This window comes from Salmo salar, chromosome ssa22, assembly GCF_905237065.1.
Source record: "Salmo salar chromosome ssa22, Ssal_v3.1, whole genome shotgun sequence".
Lineage (NCBI taxonomy): Eukaryota > Metazoa > Chordata > Actinopteri > Salmoniformes > Salmonidae > Salmo > Salmo salar.
Genome location: NC_059463.1, coordinates 12,576,229 through 12,595,236, shown reverse-complemented (window position 1 = coordinate 12,595,236; position 19,008 = coordinate 12,576,229). Strand labels below are relative to the sequence as shown.

Here is a 19,008-nt window from a genome sequence, read left to right as displayed (position 1 = left end):
GTTATTTTTTTATAGGCCTGTGCTGTAGGTCACACTCTATTAGCTGACGAGAACGATGTTTGGGGACTAGCTAGTACTTGGAGAAACACACTGGCTAGTCCTGACTTATGTTGACCCAGTATGCCTGCCACATGGATACTTGCTTAAGGATACATCGTCCTTTCTATAGTCCCCCCCCCTTCATCCCATAGCATATATTTGTACCAACATCACTGAGCATGTTACATGGGAGAATTTATTTATATATATATATATATCTCTGTCTGTGCATGTAGTGCTTTTTGTATTCTAAAACAGACCCTTCTGTGTTGTTCCCTCTAGTCCAATTTCAATCTTGCTGCTCAAACTAATCATTCCAGTCTGTCATTGCAGTGTAGGATATGTGGAGCTGGCCCTAATGACTTTCAACAGATTAAAAGGCAAATCAGAGTGATCTGGTCTCTCCCAGGTTAGGATGTCCTGCTTCGCCTGTCCAAAGCTCTTGATGCTGATGAGACTTCTTCTTCTTTTCTATCAAGACGTTTTGGCTGTGGGTCAGTTTCTAAGGTTATGAGTTTCAAACTGGCTGGCTCCTGCCTGAGCGACCACTAATGAATTTAAAGCGATCAAGTTCTACCTGACCTGCTTGGGGTCTCATACATCGGCTCTGCAGTGACTTGTTCTCTCCTCAGACCACACAGCCTGTAGGCTACTGCTGAAATGCATTAGTGTACGATCCTTTTGTTTTGTGACACGTTCGGTATAAGCCTGAGTGTTAAGGTATTAAATGTATAGACACTAGAGGATTACCGGGCACCCAGTCCATGCAAAAGCTCATGTTATCTGCAGAGATCTGAAATCTCTGTTTACAAAACGGGTTTATAATCCCGCTTCAAACCGGCCATCTAATCTGATCAGGCCCTCTGAAAACGTGTGGCCGGCCGGGCCTTGGCAGATGTACGCACCGCTAATGAATTTAAAGCGATCCAAGTTCTACCTGACCTGCTTTGGTCTCATACCTCGGCCCTGCAGTGACTTGTTCTCTCTTTAGACCACACAGCCTATAGGCTACCGCTGAAATGCAGTAGTGTGGGATTCTTTGACGTGTGACACGTTCAGTATAAACCTCGGTGTTAAGGTATTAAATGTATAGATGCTAGGGTGCCCACAGATGACACCAGCGGAACTCCTGTTCGGCCTGCTCCAACTCCGGGAAACCAGCTCGTTAGTGCTCTCGGATGGAACACACCCACGCACGCATGTACACCCAATCCGATAGTCGCTGACTGTGGAGCCGCCCACCTCCGTCTCAAATATTTCTTCCCACACTTTATGTCGTCCAGTGCAGGCAGAAACTCTTTCCCTGCTGCGTTTCTCGCAGGTGAAGGATGTCAAAGAAAACGTGGCGCAATTCTCAACCAGGTTTGAAACGTTTGCTCTTGAACTTTAACTGTTGAGGAGGAGATTGTTGCGACTGGTGTGTTTATTTTTTTTTCTCCGTTTTCCACACCTGCGTGAAGGCAAGCTGGCAAAGAATGGATGCTGATTGCCCTACAAACACCATCTCCCTACTGCATGTCCACATGTCCTCACAGCTACTGTCATGTTGATTAAGAAACGACTCCAGTGTCTAGGAGGCTATAAATCGGCTGGTCTGCAGACTTGAGATGGGGTACGGCGCTGCCTTCTGCAGGGGCCCTGGACAGACCTAGCCTCTTTGATCTCATTATAAAATGCAAATGCGCTTCACCCTAAAGGGATCAAAGGTTCCCCTTCCCATTGGATGGCGCAGGCTTAATAATAGCAGCCTGGAGCGGTTTCTGTTTTTTAAGAAGTGATTTGGGGAGCTGCCTTTCCTCCGGGACATTATTTACTTTGGAGATAATGTTGCTGCTCACTAACATAGTGACTGACTGCAGCACAGAAATCCCAGGCAGCTCCTGTTGCCTATTTTAAATGTGATCAGTCAGGTAAGCTTGTTTTGCGCTTCTCTCTGCCCCTGCTATCTCCCACCTCCAAGCTTGGGTTTCAGGGCGTGGAATGTGAAAGTGTAAAATTGCTTCAACGGTAGACTCTGTGATACCTCCATCTACTTCTCCATTACCCCGCTAAGCAAGCAGTTACATTTTAAACGCTTTGCAGATATTCAATAATTCAGCAGCTGAGATACATATTTAGAGTAACTAATGCTTATTTTCCCCGGTCCCAAAAAATACGACCATTTTAGAACACCGTCTTATCATGCTGTATCAAAGGCACTGACAGTGCAAAGTGTGAGCCCAGTTTTTTGAGATGCATGTGGGATTATTTTTAGCAACTCCGTCTCTCCCCAGATTGTTGTTAATTGTAGATGCAGCAGAAGTGGCTGTGTGGAGGCCCGGTGCCGACTGTGTTGGTGGTGGGAGTGGTAGTGATTCATTCGGCAGCCGGTTTGATCCTGCTGTGTGGCAGGTTCCCGTGTCAGGAAGCTCCTGCCTGGCTGCCCGCCCACCAGCCTCACCTTTCCTCCCCCCACCGCCTCCCCACTGCTCACACTCTGCCCCTTGGAGTGGGCGGAGAGGACATGCTGGCTGGCATGCCTCGCATCCATTTGGCAGGAGCTGTTGTCCCCACACCTCGTTGAGTGAGGAGTCGACTACATTGAGGAACATGAAAGGGCTCGGGGCTCTGGAGCTGTCTCTTGTGGTCCATATGTACTGATTTTGGCTCTGTTTTTTATGTAACCGCGTCTTTTCCCTGCTCATGACCATGACTTCACAGTTCAGTTTATCTATAGGTTCCATTCCATACAAGCAAATCTTAGCCTAAATATTAGCCACCCTTTTTTTTACCGTTTTTCCTTTCCCTGCTGAGCAACACATTTTACCATCCGTCATTAGTCAGGAATTGATCGCCGAAGCTCCCTGGACTGTGATAATGAAATCTGTTTAAAGTCAATGTCTGACTCTGAGACCCCAGTAGTAGTACTGCTGCTGTGCTGTTTATTTCTCCACCGATGGTGTTGGACAGTGATCCACTATTGAGCTCTGGATGGGGTGCATACTTGCTGAGTCACTGCTCCTGGCCTTTCTGAAAAGCAGTGTGTCTCGGTCTGTGTTATGGGGGCATGTTGCTCAGCCGCTGAGTGCTACAACGACACTAAAGCAGTGAGGAAGCAGAATGTGCTCTACAGCTGCTCAGTAGCTGGGGGTAGGGTTTGGGCTGGTACTTTAAGCAATTCAGTGAGACGTTGAAGCACAGTATAGGGATGCATTTTGATTCGCTGAGATTTATATGTTCGTATTTAATAACTGAGGAAAGGGGGTGGTTCTGTATTTTTATGGCTTTTCCAGATTTGTTCGCTTATGTGGCGACTGAGATCATCACCTCCAATGGGCTGTGCCCATGCTTTGTCTCAGATCTGAGGCTGGAAATGGAGACAATTTGGGAGGGAGGGGGAGGGGGGGTGAAATAACCCTAGCTACAGAGTTATGAACTGCAAGGAATTTTAGGCGTTTAAAAAAAAAAAACATCTTTAAACTAGAAAAAGAATTAGCTTGTCCTCAGGTTCTTCTAAAGGGAAATGGATGGGGAGTATGAGAATCCTTCAGTCATCCTTTTGTACCCAATCAGATTTGGATATTTGTATTTCATTTTTAGATGTGATGTTCTTCTGAGGTGGTGTGTCCATTTTGGCCTTATGGGTGTTCCAGTCATTGTAGCAAGGGCAGCGAGCGTCTAACAGTCCTAAGTGCAGGGCTCTGGTTTGCGCAGTCATGTGACGTCGTCATTTTAATCCTCTATTTAAAGCCTAAACACAAAATGAAAGCGGTTGTCTGATGGTGCTAAACCATCTGACATAAAAAGAAAATGGGGAAAGTTTCATGGAAAAAGCTTTTAAATAAAGGTTAAAATCATGCATGTTACAGGGCCCTAGTATGAGAGATGGTGACGGCTTTACCATGGCTTCAGTATAAGACTGAAAGCCTCTTTACCGGTCTCGTTTTAATTGAAAGCTAGACGTTTTGAATTCAATTCCTACTCATGGCCTTTCGGTGTTAGGTCAGTCTGGGCCTAAGCATGGCCTCTCATAGGTACTGTGATTTCTCCCGGGGGGGGTAGACAGAGAGGGGGTGGAGAGTCGCTGAGCCATGATGAATTCTACATGCTATAAATAGAGCCAAGTCCTTGGAATCCGCCTTTAACTCTGAATCTTCCCTGTTAAATCCACCTAAGCTGGGCTAGGCCGGCTACTGCTGCTGCCGCTGGCTTCTGCTATATAAAAACTATTATTTTCACAAATCCTCCAGAAAACATGAGCGATCAAACAAAACAATCAATGCTCTCGTGTTTTTAATAAAGTATGTGTGACGGATTTCTTCCCTTCTCTCGGCCTCCCGGTCTTTGTTTGATTTCATTAATAATATCCATAATTGAGGTAGTCTGTTCTCCCTGTAGATCGTTTGCCTCCTGTGAAGCTCGCTGCTAATTTGTCAGCTGTTCTCTCGTGCTCTGTTTTTTTCCCCCCCTTTTTGAAAGAAGCTCCAGCCAGGACTAATTATTAGAACCTGTGGGAAGGTCCTGGGGAATGAGACTGGCTGGGGATCAGGCCGGAGTTCTGGAGGCTGGCTGAGGTAAGCCCTTCGCTGAGGGTATACCGTTAAACCTGGAGGGTTATCTGCGCTAACAAGCCTATACAGCCACAGTGCAGGTCACCGTCATCTGATAGGAATTAAAAGCAGAGGTAACAAGCTCTAATGATTGATTGGCATGTTAATCTAATCAGCATGGGTAGTAATTATAGTGAGAAGGTTCCTGGCTGATTTATTTTATTTATTTATTTTAATTTTTTCTCATTTCATCTTTGTTATCATGAGTCCTTTAGCCTCGACGGTAATTACGTAACCCTGATCACCCCTTCGGTCATTGTCCCAGAGCTAATAACCTCACGCTGCCGCTTGCGATCACCGCTTTCTGGAACGACATGAATGTGGTGTGAATGCCAAGATATCTCCACGTGCAAAGCATAACATGGCGACGTATTGATTATTATAATGTCGTCATTGCCACAAATCGGAGAGCTTTTGTACACCTCTCTCTGTACGCCTTGCTCACGTCAGGACGGTCTCTGAGAGGGAAACTTGAACCCCGTGCCTGCGTGTCCTCATTGGGGTCGGTGCTCGACGGAGAGGGGCGACAGTGACACAGCTGTGGCGGCAGAGCGGAACCAGTGATGGATGACATGTCAGGATGGGCTGCTCAGCCTTCCCTCCGCTCCTATTGACAGCCACGACTCTCCCATCCAGCATCAGCATGGCTAATCGCAGGTCACTGCACCCACGGATATGACACATGAATATTGCTGGTTGTAATTGCTCGTTTGTCAATGTCACCGTTTGTCAATGCAAGTTTTCTGCAGTTAATTTATCGAATGAAAGTCCCATTTAACAAACATCAAAGAAATGGTCTAAGTCAATTTGCTACGATGCAGAGGCTGTGTAAGCATAAAGGCTGCAGTAGAAAACCAATGTGGCTCACAGCAGCACAGTTTGACTATGCTTACTAGTCGCCAGTGTTGAGACAGGATTGTACTCTGGAATCTTAGCAGTGACCAGGAAGAACGGAAACAAACGTTTTAACAATTGTTTATTGTTAACTTGTGGTTTTGCTCAGGCTCTTTCTAGATGCTGGGAGTTCTGTCCTAAAACAACAATATGTAAATGGGGCTCAGTGTGGGAGATGGTGTGTGTGTGTGTGTGTGTGTGTGTGTGTGTGTGTGTGTGTGTGTGTGTGTGTATGAATGCTCAGAGCAATTGTTAGCCCCGGCTTTGAGCCCTGCAGCCGCGAGGCCACAGCCCTCTTCCCCACCAGTTAATTGCCTCTGAATTAGCCCATTAATGCGGTCGTGTAGAGGGATGAACGGGTGCTCCGAGGTGTCTGGCCTCTCTTGACCACTGCCATGTATTATTTATGGGTCAGCGAGTCTGTCAGCTCAACATTAACTTGGCTAATGGGCTGTATAGGAGGTCTGTTGCTTCTTTTAAATCAGTAGCAAGTCACACAGAATTCGGGAAAGTTCTGGTTTGGTCTGAAGGTTGAAGCTAAGGCAACGCTTACAATTTTTAAAGGCTCTTTTTGTTCCTCTGTAGTTCCTGTAAGAATGAATAGTGCACCCTGAGGACAGGTTACCATGGGAGATCTACCTCGGATACAGGGTTGAGTCATGCTCTGTCTGCCTGTGATGCAAAGGCATGACGTGCTTGGTTGCCCCATATGAACTTCTTTGATTCTGTATTGGTTAATCTGAGGTAGGATAGTTTCTCTGTCTTATTGGGGGATTGTTTGTATATCCAGAGGCTTTAGATCGCATGTCTCAAACTCATTTCACGGAGGGCAGCGTGTCTGCAGGTTTTCTCTCCCCCCTTGTACTTGATTGACGAATTAAGGTCACTAATTAGTAACGAACTCCCCTCATTTGGTTATCTAGGTCTTAATTGAAAGGAAAAACCAGCAGACAGTGAGCTGGGCGATCAATGGCCAAAATATATATTTTTAACATTTTTAACAGTATCTTTGTTTTTATATAATAGTTCTAAATTTGCTTTATGAGAAGTGCAAAACCCTAGGGTGGCAACCAATGACTTATATAAACCCTGGATTGCTGATGATGTGTTGGCCAGTGAGAGGCTTTGAAGCCACCGGTCGGCCATATTGGCACCTCCTTGTAGGTGCAGTCCTCCATAGGAATGAATGCAATTCTACAGTATTTCAATTAAAGGACAAAATTACAAGCTTTTAAGTATTTTCGGGGGTTGTAGTGGGGACAGTAACATTTAACTCTCAACAACAATGGAAAATATGTTTTAGCTCACATAATTTTAAATGATGCATTAATTAAGGTGTCTGTAGTAGAATAAACGTGTCAAATTAACGTAGACATTAATAAATACATTCATTTTGAGGTGTACCAAGATGGCTGTGCTGTGGCTTCAATACAACGCCCCCTGTCAGTCATCCAGGGTTTATACACATTGGTGGCAACACATACGTTCTAAGTGATTTCAATGGGTCTTTCTCAATTCTGATTTGTTTTATACTGTTCAATCAAACTTCAACGCTAAATAATCATTAGCAGAAAATGCTGAATGTTGGCACTTATTTGAGAGAATTTCTACACTGCCACATAGGTCTGTATGAAATGGGCAAACAATCAAGCGCATCTTTTTAACCAAATGTTGCAATTGTGATTTCGCTTGCGATTTAGATCAAAACATGGGTGAACCGTTGCAATCATGGAAATAGAATGATTATTCTAAAGATATAGTTAGAATATAATATTGGGCGCTACGAATACAGTTTGACATGACGACTATGGAAAAAGACAGGGAGGAATTATTGTCAGGGTGGGAATCAATGTGTTTCCCAGGGAAACCTGTAATCTTTGGCAACATTTTAAATGTTACTCTTACTTCATGTACATGTAGCTAACATGTTCATGCTTCACCTATTCCTCTCTGATTTTAGATGTTGTACAAGCAACATGCTGATTTAGGCCTACATCAGCACTGGTATCAATCGGGCTGTATTAGCTAGCTACGTTTTGCTCTGACTCAGTACATTTATTAGCTAACTAGTGATTAGCAGCTAACACACTTTATTTTAGCCACAACTACCTAAGAAAAGACAAACTAGCTTTTTGCAGACAAGACGACAGTAAGACACACAAACTAATAATGTAATCATAGAACGCTGTGGTTTTCTATATTAAGACGCAAAGTGGAAATCTGCGTCGTTTTCATCAACATCTTGTTGCCAGCTGCTGCATTGATCATGCAGACTCAAGTCGGGTGAAGTGGGCGAGCAACAGCAACTGCGCTCCTTTAGTGACGGGTCGGGGCTTGGTGAGAGGCAGAGAGGGACGACTCACTCAAGTAGCATATCAAACTATTAAAACGCAGGTTACACAAGGCCGAGTGGCGTATCACATTTAACAAACCAAACATGGAAATACTGTTATAGAAGGTAAAGTAAAAACCTAAACCGGTGTGTGTGTGTATATTGTGTAAAGCCCAGCCCTACACTAGGCCCTCCATGGAATGAGTTTGACCCACCCCCAGCTTTGGATGGAGGTAAATGTGGACCTTAAGACCCCTGGTCTATTTGTGAACCCTTCATTTATCCTCGTCTTTTCACTGCTTGTTCTCTAAGAGCGCCGGGAGAAGAACACAACTGAATATGAAACGATGGACCTGCATTTCCGCTGAGAATCTAATTTTTTTGCAATTCATTAAACAACCAAACTCCCAGAGGCAGGCGGTTTGCATTCACCAGGCATAGTGAATATATGATGCCTCCAGAGAACTCCGCCACGTTTCTGATGAGATCGTCCCAATCGCGAAACGTACTTCCTCCTGCCTTTTTTTTAGTGGTGCTCAATCATGGCTGGCAAGTCATTTCTGTCTCTGACATTGAATACTAAATTCAAATGCCTTATTTCAGTCTCATATTATTCCACTTTGACCTTCCGGCTACGTTAGATGTGGTGATTTTTATTTATTTTTTTATCTTTCTTCCATCCCAGAGCCATTGTGCTGTTCTCAGGCTTTTTAAAAGTCGACAAATTTGACTCTGCCAAGAATGGTAGACCTAAAGAATGAATGTGTGTTGCCTACATTTTGCTTTGTATGCTTTGATTATTGTGGAGTATAAGCTCTGTAAATTCAATGGAAGCAAATTACAGGTCAATGTGTTTCGTTTCTCTGCCACACTTCATGACGCAAAACGACCACATTTATTTTCCCACATCCTTCAATTGTCTTTACGAAATCAGCGTCAAAGAAGCGGCAGGGTCAAGACAAAATGTAACCTAAAACATGTCATCTACCCCTCAATATTATGCCCTCTACCTCCAAAAAGGGTATATGCATTTAATTTTGGTGACATGGGCAATGTTTTGCAGCATTATTGTAGACCAAAAAAATCTCCCGGACAGGTAACTAACTACATTTTACATGCGTATATTTTCTATCCACAGCTTACAAGGCTAGAGACTGACACAAGGCCATATAAATCAGAATTTATACCCAATACGTCTTTGTAGCATTTTAATTCGTTCTACTCTTAAGTGGGCCATTGGCACTACTAGGTACCGAAGAAGCTGTGTGAGTGTGGGCACTATAGGGGGCTGCTGTGAGCAGCTATTGTTAGTGGAAGGATGCTATCGGACGCTCTACTGCCTGATAATTAAGTGGCGTGCTGACAAACGGCTTTCATCAGATCTCTCATGTGGAACTGAGAGCATGCGAAGGCTTTCAGGGAGGATAAACTGGAGGACGTCACTTTGCCTCCAATCTCTCATGGCCTTGTGCTGCCTCCGCAGAGAGGGAGGGAGGGGAGAGCCATGTATTGCACAGAAGCACGAAAGTGCAAGCTTGCATCCGTCAGAAAGGAACAGACCCAATTTACAGCCAGGCTTATTGTGTGCTTCTCTCTTATGGCAAATATTGCGAATTCAGAACAGGTTTTTTGCGACGTTATGTCAAATGGTGAATGCTATGTGTGAGGAATGTTTTCCCTTCTGAAAACCACTCTTGGAGTTTCACAGTTCGGGGATCAAGTCAGAGTGGAAGTGCAATTGGCCCTCATCTAGATGATGCAGATCTTGTTTTTAGACATGTTTCCTTTGTCTGCCAATGAATTCAGTGAGACCTTCAGTTTGAATATCACCAGACTGGTAAGAAAAACCAAATATACAGACAAATGAAGCGAATACTAGACTAGGCCTATATGTCCACTACTTTTTTTCCCCCCACTATTCTGGACCACCTGGTTCCTTAATCCATTCCTCTAGACCCGATTCTTCTTAGTCTCCTGTGCTGACCAGTGAATGATGACTGAACAGGGGCTCCATCCCTCTCCCTCCCCTCTATTCTCCTCTCCTCTCTCTGACTGTTTTTAACAAGGTCCATGTCCTTGTGATTTTTGAGAGCGAAACTTGGGGGGGAAAAAACCTTAAACCTGGAAAAACTAAATGGAGTTTTTGGGGAAAACTAAACTGAATCAGGCCAAAACATAAAACAATTTGAAAGGCCCTAGTTATGAGTGGAGCTGCTCTGCTCTGGAGACTGTGGAAAGCCCTTTGAATGTGTGTGCTTTGCTCTCAGCACCAGGCGAGAGCGCTCTCCCTGAAGGACTATGATTACAAGGGTTCAGATGAGTGGCTCAGATCTTTTGTCATTGTGTTGACCTGTCATTCAGTGTTAAATTTAAGTGAATTTTCCCCCCCCTGTAGCCTTTCAAATAAATTCGCAGCAGCCAACCTGGCCACCAATTTTGAAATGGAAGCGTTGGAAAAAATCTCAAATGTTGCACTGAAGAGTCAGGGCTGTAACCTTGAATGCATCCAGGAAATAATGCAGAAGAGTTTGGTTATTTTTTTTTCTCCGTAGACAGAGCTCAAGGTTACCCAACAAAGCAGGTAAAGATGTGGGTGTGAGCGAGGTTGAGCTCAGAACACTTTCTTTGCAGTGCTTTTGGTCTCCAACCCCCTCCTACTCTGCTGAACAGGGAACATCCTTAGTGCAGCGTTCATAAACTTCTGTGCCACTCCGGAGAATAGGAGTTTTGTCTGTGCCTAAACTGAATGTGGGTGTAAGTATCCTCAGATTACTTTCACAAAGTAACTTCAGATGAAGACGGATGTCTTCAGGATCACACTCTCTATGACTAACTGAAAAGCCAGAATATGGGGAATATTCTGTTTCGAATAGCAGAGTATCTATCAGTGCATTTTGGATAGACCGTGACTGACTGGCGTGTGAGTCGGCTCAGCCAGTGAGTGTCCGTTTCTGTCTCGGCATCTTGTTGTCCCCTGCACACCTGCCTGGGAGGGACTCCGTGTCTCCCACACCTATTTTCATTCCCAGTCATGTCGCCTCTTCACAGCCAGCCACGCACTAAGCAGGGGTGGGTAATACTTATTTCTTGAAGGCTGCACAAATTTATTTTTGGACCTATTGCAGTTATTTCGAAGTTTATACCTAGGTCTGCGTTTAATCGGCCGACGGACCGGCTCCAGACCGTGGGCCGTATTTTGCTCACCCCTGCACTAAAGTGTAGTTAATATAGGCAAGTAGCGCTCTAAGCCTGGCAAGCGAGGCTTAACGACCCCATACCCACCTGATGGACAGGAACCAGCCCGTCTGTCATCTGCCTATTACCTAACATGACCCAATGCATATGTATGGATGATGTATACTAGCCTATACAAAAGTGAATCTAAGATCTGTATGGAATCAAATGACCTTAGCAAGCAACTCCCACCATGGTTATGCAGTGGGTGTAGTCGGCACAGCTTCAACTGGGGTTTAAACGGCTTGCGTGGGTTGCTTTTTATTGTACTGGATCTGAAGCTCTTGAGAACCAAATTGTAAGGAGAAACCTTTCTAAATAGTCAGTACGTTTTTAAAAGCTTTATCTGATTTAAGCAAATAGTTTATTGTACAGTAGAAACAGGAGTTATCACTGTGGTTATTTTGAGCACTGATTTCTTTGCACATGCATCTTATCTGTTACATTTCCTTATGCAAGCATTTATCGCTTTCATATTTTAAATATACATGTGAAGTATGGGTTTAATTTAACCATTTGAAATAGAATTTCCAGATGGTGTAATCTCACTTTGCAGAGGACAGGATTATTTTGGGTTTAGATTAGGCCTACTTCAACATGTTACACACAGGTAGGCTAGATAGGATCTTCATCACAAACTGTGCGTTTTGTGATCGACATGTTTTTCTATTTTTACTGTTCTCTCCGTCTTTTAATTCACATGGCCTCAACTTGCATGCTTGGTCAACATTTTAAAACGTGCATTTTTCCATGTAGATACCCTGTGTTTTAATAAAATCAACTATGTAAGCTACTGCGCATGTCTGATGCTTTAAGCTCTGTGATTTAAAAATGAAGACAGAGCCAGAGATCTATATAGCCTAAACAAAAGATAAACATTTTCCTGACTCATCCCACTGCCCTTTGCAGCTGTTACGCTCCTGAAATTGCCAGTGATAGGCTACACCAGCGGTTGGCTTCCATTCGGAGTGCCAAGTTATTCTACCGTTTCAAAAAAAGATCTTTTTTTTCTTTTTTTCCCCCTGTTTTCTCCCCAATTTCGTGGTGTCCAATTGGTAGTTAGTCTTGTTTCACGCTGCAACTCCCATACGGACTTGGGAGAGGCGAAGGTCGAGAGCCGTGCGTCCTCTGAAACACAACCCAAGCAAGCTGCACTGCTTCTTGACACAATGCCCACTTAACCCAGAAGCCAGCCGCTACAATGTGTCAGAGGGAACACCGTACACCTGGCGACCGTGTCGGCGTGCACTGCGCCCGGGGCCACAGGACTATCGTACCATTTCTACTGATCTGCGTGCATTTTAGGATGTTCATGGTGGAACAGTTTCATTTAATTTATCTTTATATCTCAATCAATATCATGTGGTTAATCAAAATTCTATCTAAATGAAAATTATACAAATCTAAAGTTAACTTCTATTGCCAGTATGTAAAAATTGCCTACATAAAGCCAACAAATAACATTGCAGCCCATAGGTAAAAATGCTGATTTAAAAAATATCCTATAAATCACATTGGATACCCATGGCCTGCCTGCAAGGAACTTGAGACATTGTATCAATAATTAACTTTGCCTGTGCCAGTGAGCTCCTGACAGACACGGCTGTAGGCTATTCGCGCAAGGGATCAAAAGTAATCCGGTGTGTTTCCTTACTCAAGATTTTATACCTTTTTTTTTTTTTGTTACAACTTGATTGGGGCGGCAGGTAGCCTAGTGGTTAGAGCATTGGGCCAGTAATCGAAAGGTTGCGAGCTTGAATCCCCGAGCTGACAAGGTAAAAACCTGTCGTTCTGCGCCTGAACAAGGCACTTCACCCACTGTTTCTAGGCCGCCATTGTAAATAACAATTTGTTCTTAAGTGACTTGCCTAGTTAAAATGTGTTTTTTTTTTTTTCTTTTCAATTAATCCATATTTGTTATTTCATAGTTTTGATTAGAGGTCGACCAATTTAATCGGCATGGCTTTTTTAAATGTAATTTTTTAATTAGAGCAGATTTTAAGTTTTCATAATCGGTAATCGGCCTTTTTGGATGCCAATTTACATTGCCATCCACGAGGAAACTGCGTAACAGGTGGTCAGCCTGCCACGCGAGTGCAGCGTCAAAAGGACCTTTTGGCTGCAAGGTTCCAGGTAAGTTGCTAGCTAGGATTAAACTTCACTTATAAAAAAAACAATCTTCACATAATCGCTAGTTAATGACACATGGTTGATGATATTACTAGGTTAACTAGCTTGTCCTGCGTTGCATATAATCAAAGCAGTGCCTGTTAATTTATCGTTGAATCACAGCCTACGTCAACTTCGCCAAACGGGTGATTTAACGAAAGCGCATTGTGCTTTTTTCGGCAATCTTTGCACAAATGTACCTAACCGTAAACATCAATGCCTTTCTTATAATCAAAACACAGAAGTGTTTTTTTATTTAATTTTTTAAACCTGCATATTTAGTTAAAATAAATAGTAACTAGGGAAATTGTGTCACTTCTTCTTGCTTTCAGTGCAAGCAGAGTCAGGGCATATGCAACAGTTTGGGGCCGCCTGGCTCGTTGCGAACTGTGAACTAATTTGCCAGAATTTTACATAATTATGACCTAACATTGAAGGTTGTGCAACTTTGGGTTGCCACCCGTTCGATTAAAATACGGAATGGTTCCGTATTTCACTAAAAGACTAAACATTTTGTTTTCGAAATGATAGTTTCCAGATTTGACCATATTAATGACCAAAGGCTCGTATTTCTGTGTGTTTATTATATTATAATTAAGTCTGATTTGATAGAGCAGTCTGACTGAGCGGTGGTATGCAGCAGCAGGCTCGTAAGCATTCATTCAAACAGCACTTTCCTGCGTTTGCCAGCAGCTCTTAGCAATGCTTGAAGCACAGCGCTGTTTGACTTCACGCCTATCAACTCCCGAGATTAGGCTGGCAATACTAAAGTGCCTATAAGAACATCCAATGGTCTATGAAATACAAATGGTAGAGAGCGAAATAGTCGACGCGTCATAATTCCTATAATATCTACAACCTAAAACTTGAACTGGGAATGTTGAACCACCAGCTTTCATATGTTCTGAGCAAGGAACTTAAACGTTAGCTTTTTTACATGGCACATATTGCACTTTTACTTTCCCAACACTTTTTTTGCATTATTTAAACCAAATTGAACATGTTTCATTATTTGAGACAACTTAATATATTAAATATATTTAAAGTGTTCATTCACTATTGTTGTAATTGTCATTATTACAAATATGTAAAAATCATCCGATTGAATTGGTATCGGCTTTTTTTGGTCCTCCAATAATTGGTATTGGTGTTGAAAAATCATTGGTCGACCTCTAGTTTTGATGGCTTCACTATTATTCTACACTGTAGAATATAGTAAAAATGAAAACCCTGGAATTAGGTGTCCAAACGTTTGACTTGTACTGTATGTGTATAGTTATATCTATTTGCCGTGGCTCGACTAAAAAAATACATCTCTGTCGACCAACGGCTATCGACCAAACAATTGACTAGTCGACTAAATGGAGTCAGGCCAAGTAGGGTTTTTAAATGTGAGTTTTTACCTTGGCATGCATTTTGCTGCAGCAAGCAAACTGTTGATGTTTTATTAAAACGACATACAAGCGAGTGAAGATCAGAGACTAAGGGGTTTAAAGCCTAGCATGCCAAGACTGCTACAAGATACCAAGGGAGGCAGATTATATGCCTTTGAAGCCTGTAAACAATCAAGTTGAAAATCATTGCAGTTGACTTCGTGGCTCTTCAAGTGTGGGCTACGGGTCTCAGTACTTTGGTTATGAGAGATTTTCGGTGTGTGCTGTGCATCGAGCCTGTGCGTCTACTCTTCAGTTGGTGGGGTTGGGGGAGAACTGTGTTAGGCGGGAGGAGGGGGAGTGAAGGAGTGTGTGTGCGCGCTGTAGCGTTCAACGTCTTCCCACCCCCACAACAAATAGACAGCGAAGGTGCTACATTCCTTAGCCCCTGTGGAGATCTCTGAAGCTGAGGTCAGGTTTATGTTTTGTGTAGGAATGGGACCTTGTATAGAATGTGTGTAACAACAATGCAAACTAATCTACTGTACCAATGCTTTATCCTCACTGCTGGTTGGTTCCTTCCTTTGTTGTATCATAGCTGTGCTGTGGCTCAGCGAGAGCTCTCTTTCTGTCCTCGCTCACAGAATGCTGCTGCAGGCCTTATCTGAAAGATCACATCCCTTTCTGTATAACAAGACTAGATCTGATGTATGCACCGCAGCAGCAGTGGCTCAACTCTTTTTGTCTGCCTCAGTCATTCACATGGAGTTTTTCCCACAGGTCATTTAAAGGTCATGCTATCCTTGTACTATTTGCTTTTGGCTCAGGCCTGTATTCTATTTATTTTTTTACATGCATGTTTGAGATGCTCTTAAAAGCCTCCTGGTGCTGTCTGTCTTTAATTGTTAATGTTGAAGAGATGTTGGGAATGTAAAGTGAACTTGTGGGTACGTTGTTAGTGTTATTATTGGGGGAAAGTATCAAAAGAAACTGTGGAACTCCAGTACAACAGCTTATGCAATCTAATGGGTTCCAATCCCACTACTGCACAGTTGTGGCATCACACACTGCTGCAAATCTGAAGGCATTTAAGCGCTGTCCCATTTGGAGTTTAAAGAGCTCGTCTGGACCTTCCCTTACTAAGATTGTTTTTATTTAATTTTTTTAAATGGGCTGACAAGTAAAATACTCAACTTTTACATGAGGGAGAAATGTCATGTGTGTTGGCATGCCTGTCAGTAGGACATGTATTTGAGGTAGTGGCGCAGCAGCAGAGAAGGACTGTGTTAGACTTGTGGCGAGTCCTCTTTTCTCCACGGGTTCTCTCTGTGTGAGAGAACTCCACCTCCCTGCGTCGCAGTTGCATCCCGGTGAGGCTGCGGACCGCTGGGCCTCGGCAGGGTACACTGACCCCCATTCCCGCCCTCCCTGTGAGGAGCAGGGCAGTGACACGGCCTGTCCCTTTGGCTCACTCTGAACGTTTGACACGTGGCGTGAGGTCGTCAACGTGACCTACTTTCCCCTGGCTACCCTCCTGCTGAGCCGCAGGGGGGGTGTGTGTGTGAGTGATTTGTTAAGGCGGGACGGGGCAGGGACGGTGCTGTCCTGGCGTTAAATCACCACGGTAGTTTTGAGACGCTGTGGTGTGTGTGTGTGTGTGGGAGGCGACAGTGGGAGACACCGGCTGGGCGTGAGCCGCACTGTGGGGGTTGCAGGTGCTGTACGTGCTGGGCAGTACTTTGGATGGACCCCTGCAATACTGCCTTAACGCAAAAAATCCTTCTACTCAGTGTACTTCTGACCACACTGTGAGTTACTGATCTGGCTGCTCCGTCCTCATTGTGTGCCAGTATGATGCTCTGCATGCTGGAGATGCTAAGGCTAATTGTAGTATAGCCAGTAAGGGTTTATTTTGGAAAAGCTAACTGGCTTTAATTGGGAGGATTGTCACCAGCGCGTTGTCTTATTGACGGGTTGTGCTCTGCCTCCCTGTAAGGATGCTAGGGTCTCTCAAATGGAGCAGAAGTGGCTCTCATGACGTTTCTCTGCGAGACGCTGCGGTCGTAATGTGTTAAACGCTTCTATCCAGTCCATTTCACCCTTTTCTTCTACGATTGACCCTCAGCCTGTTAGTTTCACACCAGTGACTTGTAAGCTTAGAGAAGGGAGCTGTGTTTGATAGAATACAGCGTGTCGCTGGAGCACAGAGCCGGTCAGAGAGATGAGTGCATTTAAAAAGTCAACCTGTTAATGCACTGGCAGTACTCTAGGCTGGGTCAGACTGGATGACCGTATCAATGATTTCGACCTGCAAGAAGGCACTAAATGGCGACTGAGCAACATCTCGCGGCGCGTGAGGCCGAGCGCTACTTGCCCTTCTCACCTCGTGGCATCAAGTGCTCGACATGCCCTCCTGCTCCTCGCCGGCTGAGTCTGTGGAAGGTGGACGGGTTTTTACTTCGGTCTTAAGTGCTTACGCTTGTAAGGTCAGCATTACACTCGGTCACTTTCTCTCTCTTTTGTCTTCCTAGGGGCCAGATGGCCTTAATGTTTTCTAAACTGATGGCATGCATCACACCCTTTTGTTCCTGGACCTGAATGTAGGCTATGAATATTCTGTATGGTCTACTGTATGTCTATACAGATGTATCCACATGCATGCTGTCAGACACAGCTGAGTGTCCCCACATGACATGTGGCCATATCACCTAATGCAGTAGTTCCCAAACTGGTGGACAGACAGGATAGAGACCATCCTATTGATTTAGTGCAGTCTGTGAGGAAGCCCTGCCAGGCCTGACTGAACGGCTGCTCCAACAGATTCCCAGTAGATCAGGCAGGCACTGACCGGACCATCTCTCCATCCAACCATGGACACTGACTGATACACTCCAGTCCCACACTAGACTGGAAGATCTAGCACTGATGCTATCAGACGGTGCCACAGATTTTGTGGTTTGATTAACCTCGTCATTGATTTTCGAACGCGATCTGCCCTGCTGTAACGGTCCTGCCACGTTTTGTTGTTTTGGTGTATTGGATTTCTCCATTTCAGGAGATTTTACCACCAGAGATTGACAGCTCGATAACGAGACTGTCGTCAGCCTCTTCCTGAGGTGTATTTCTCTATACTGATGTTACAATCAGCGCCATCTTATCGGCTTTGGGCTGTACACATCTCACATCTGCCCAACGACCGTCCGACTCGTCTGAGGATCTCAAAGGTTTTTTGTGCGGCCGTCTGTCAATGCTAAAATGGTGTGGAGATGTGTGCGTTTGGCTCGTCCGTTAAGCCCGTGGCTGGCCCAGCTCCAGCTGATTCCAGGAGGCTGGCCGGCTCCACCCTAACTGTTACTAAACCAGGAGCACCACTCTACAGCCATCGTCATGGCTGCTTCGAGTCCCCGACCAGGCAGATATATCAGCCTCTGTGGGTGAGGAATAGCTAACATCATAATGAGTTAAGTTTCAGAATGATCTACATAATTTATCCCCCCCCCCAAGGAGACTTGTGTAGCGTTAATTAATATCAGGCGTCGTCCCAGTGAGGGATTCATTTGGGATGCGTGTCTCTTAATTCAAGCTGAGCTTTGATTGTTGGCGCCCATGTAATTTGAGAAGTAGTAGAAGCCAGTCTGCTGTTACCGGGTAGATTAGGCCCTATGTCTTCCTGGTAGCTTTGTCCTGGTCCAGTGACAATCAGTGTGTAGACTGACATCTAGTCACAGATATAGCAGTTTATTTTAAGGTGTCATTCTAAAACAAGTGTATCTTGACAGGAAATGGGACTTGACACCAAAGCATGACGTTTACTATGCTACCAAGGTTCCTGTTTTGTCTTTCTCACAATGTCACAGCCTCTGTGGCTATGACATGCTCTCTGCTCAAAGACACGACCTCTTCCCTTTTTAATGTGATTTATTTTTTTATCTCTAACCCCAAATTTCTCTCTCTCTCCCTACAGAACTCAATACGGCACAATCTGTCATTGAACAAGTGTTTTCTCAAAGTGCCTCGCTCCAAAGACGACCCAGGAAAGGTAAGACGACCGTGTTTTATTCAAACCCAACATACAGAGATGACTGTAAACGTAGCGGAAATAAGCAGCTGGTGTCCACAGACAGACCTACCAGTCCTCCAATATGATCTAATGCTATCTGCATGAGAAACATGTTGGCTGTGAACGCCTGCCAGTGCTCTGACAGTCTGGAAATGCATGGCATGCTCGTAATCTATTATGAACGTTCCACCCCCTCAAAATTGCATGGCAAATGTAAAGACCGTGTTAGTCTGCCCTGCTGGTCTAAAAAAAATAATAATAAGTACGAAGATGTGGTAATAAGTCATTGTCCTTGTGGGAACAGTCCATAATAAGGCC

General features: G+C 44.2%; 1 protein-coding gene across 1 annotated transcript in view; it reads left to right on the top strand.

Moving 5' to 3' along the window:
• The window catches only part of LOC106582813 (forkhead box protein J3), a 90,335-nt gene that overhangs the window by 38,308 nt on the left and 33,019 nt on the right, over positions 1–19,008 (top strand). The window contains exon 3 of the mRNA XM_014166268.2: positions 18,595–18,669. Within this exon, the coding sequence (XP_014021743.1) occupies positions 18,595–18,669 (75 nt within the window). The remainder of the gene's footprint in view (positions 1–18,594; positions 18,670–19,008) is intronic.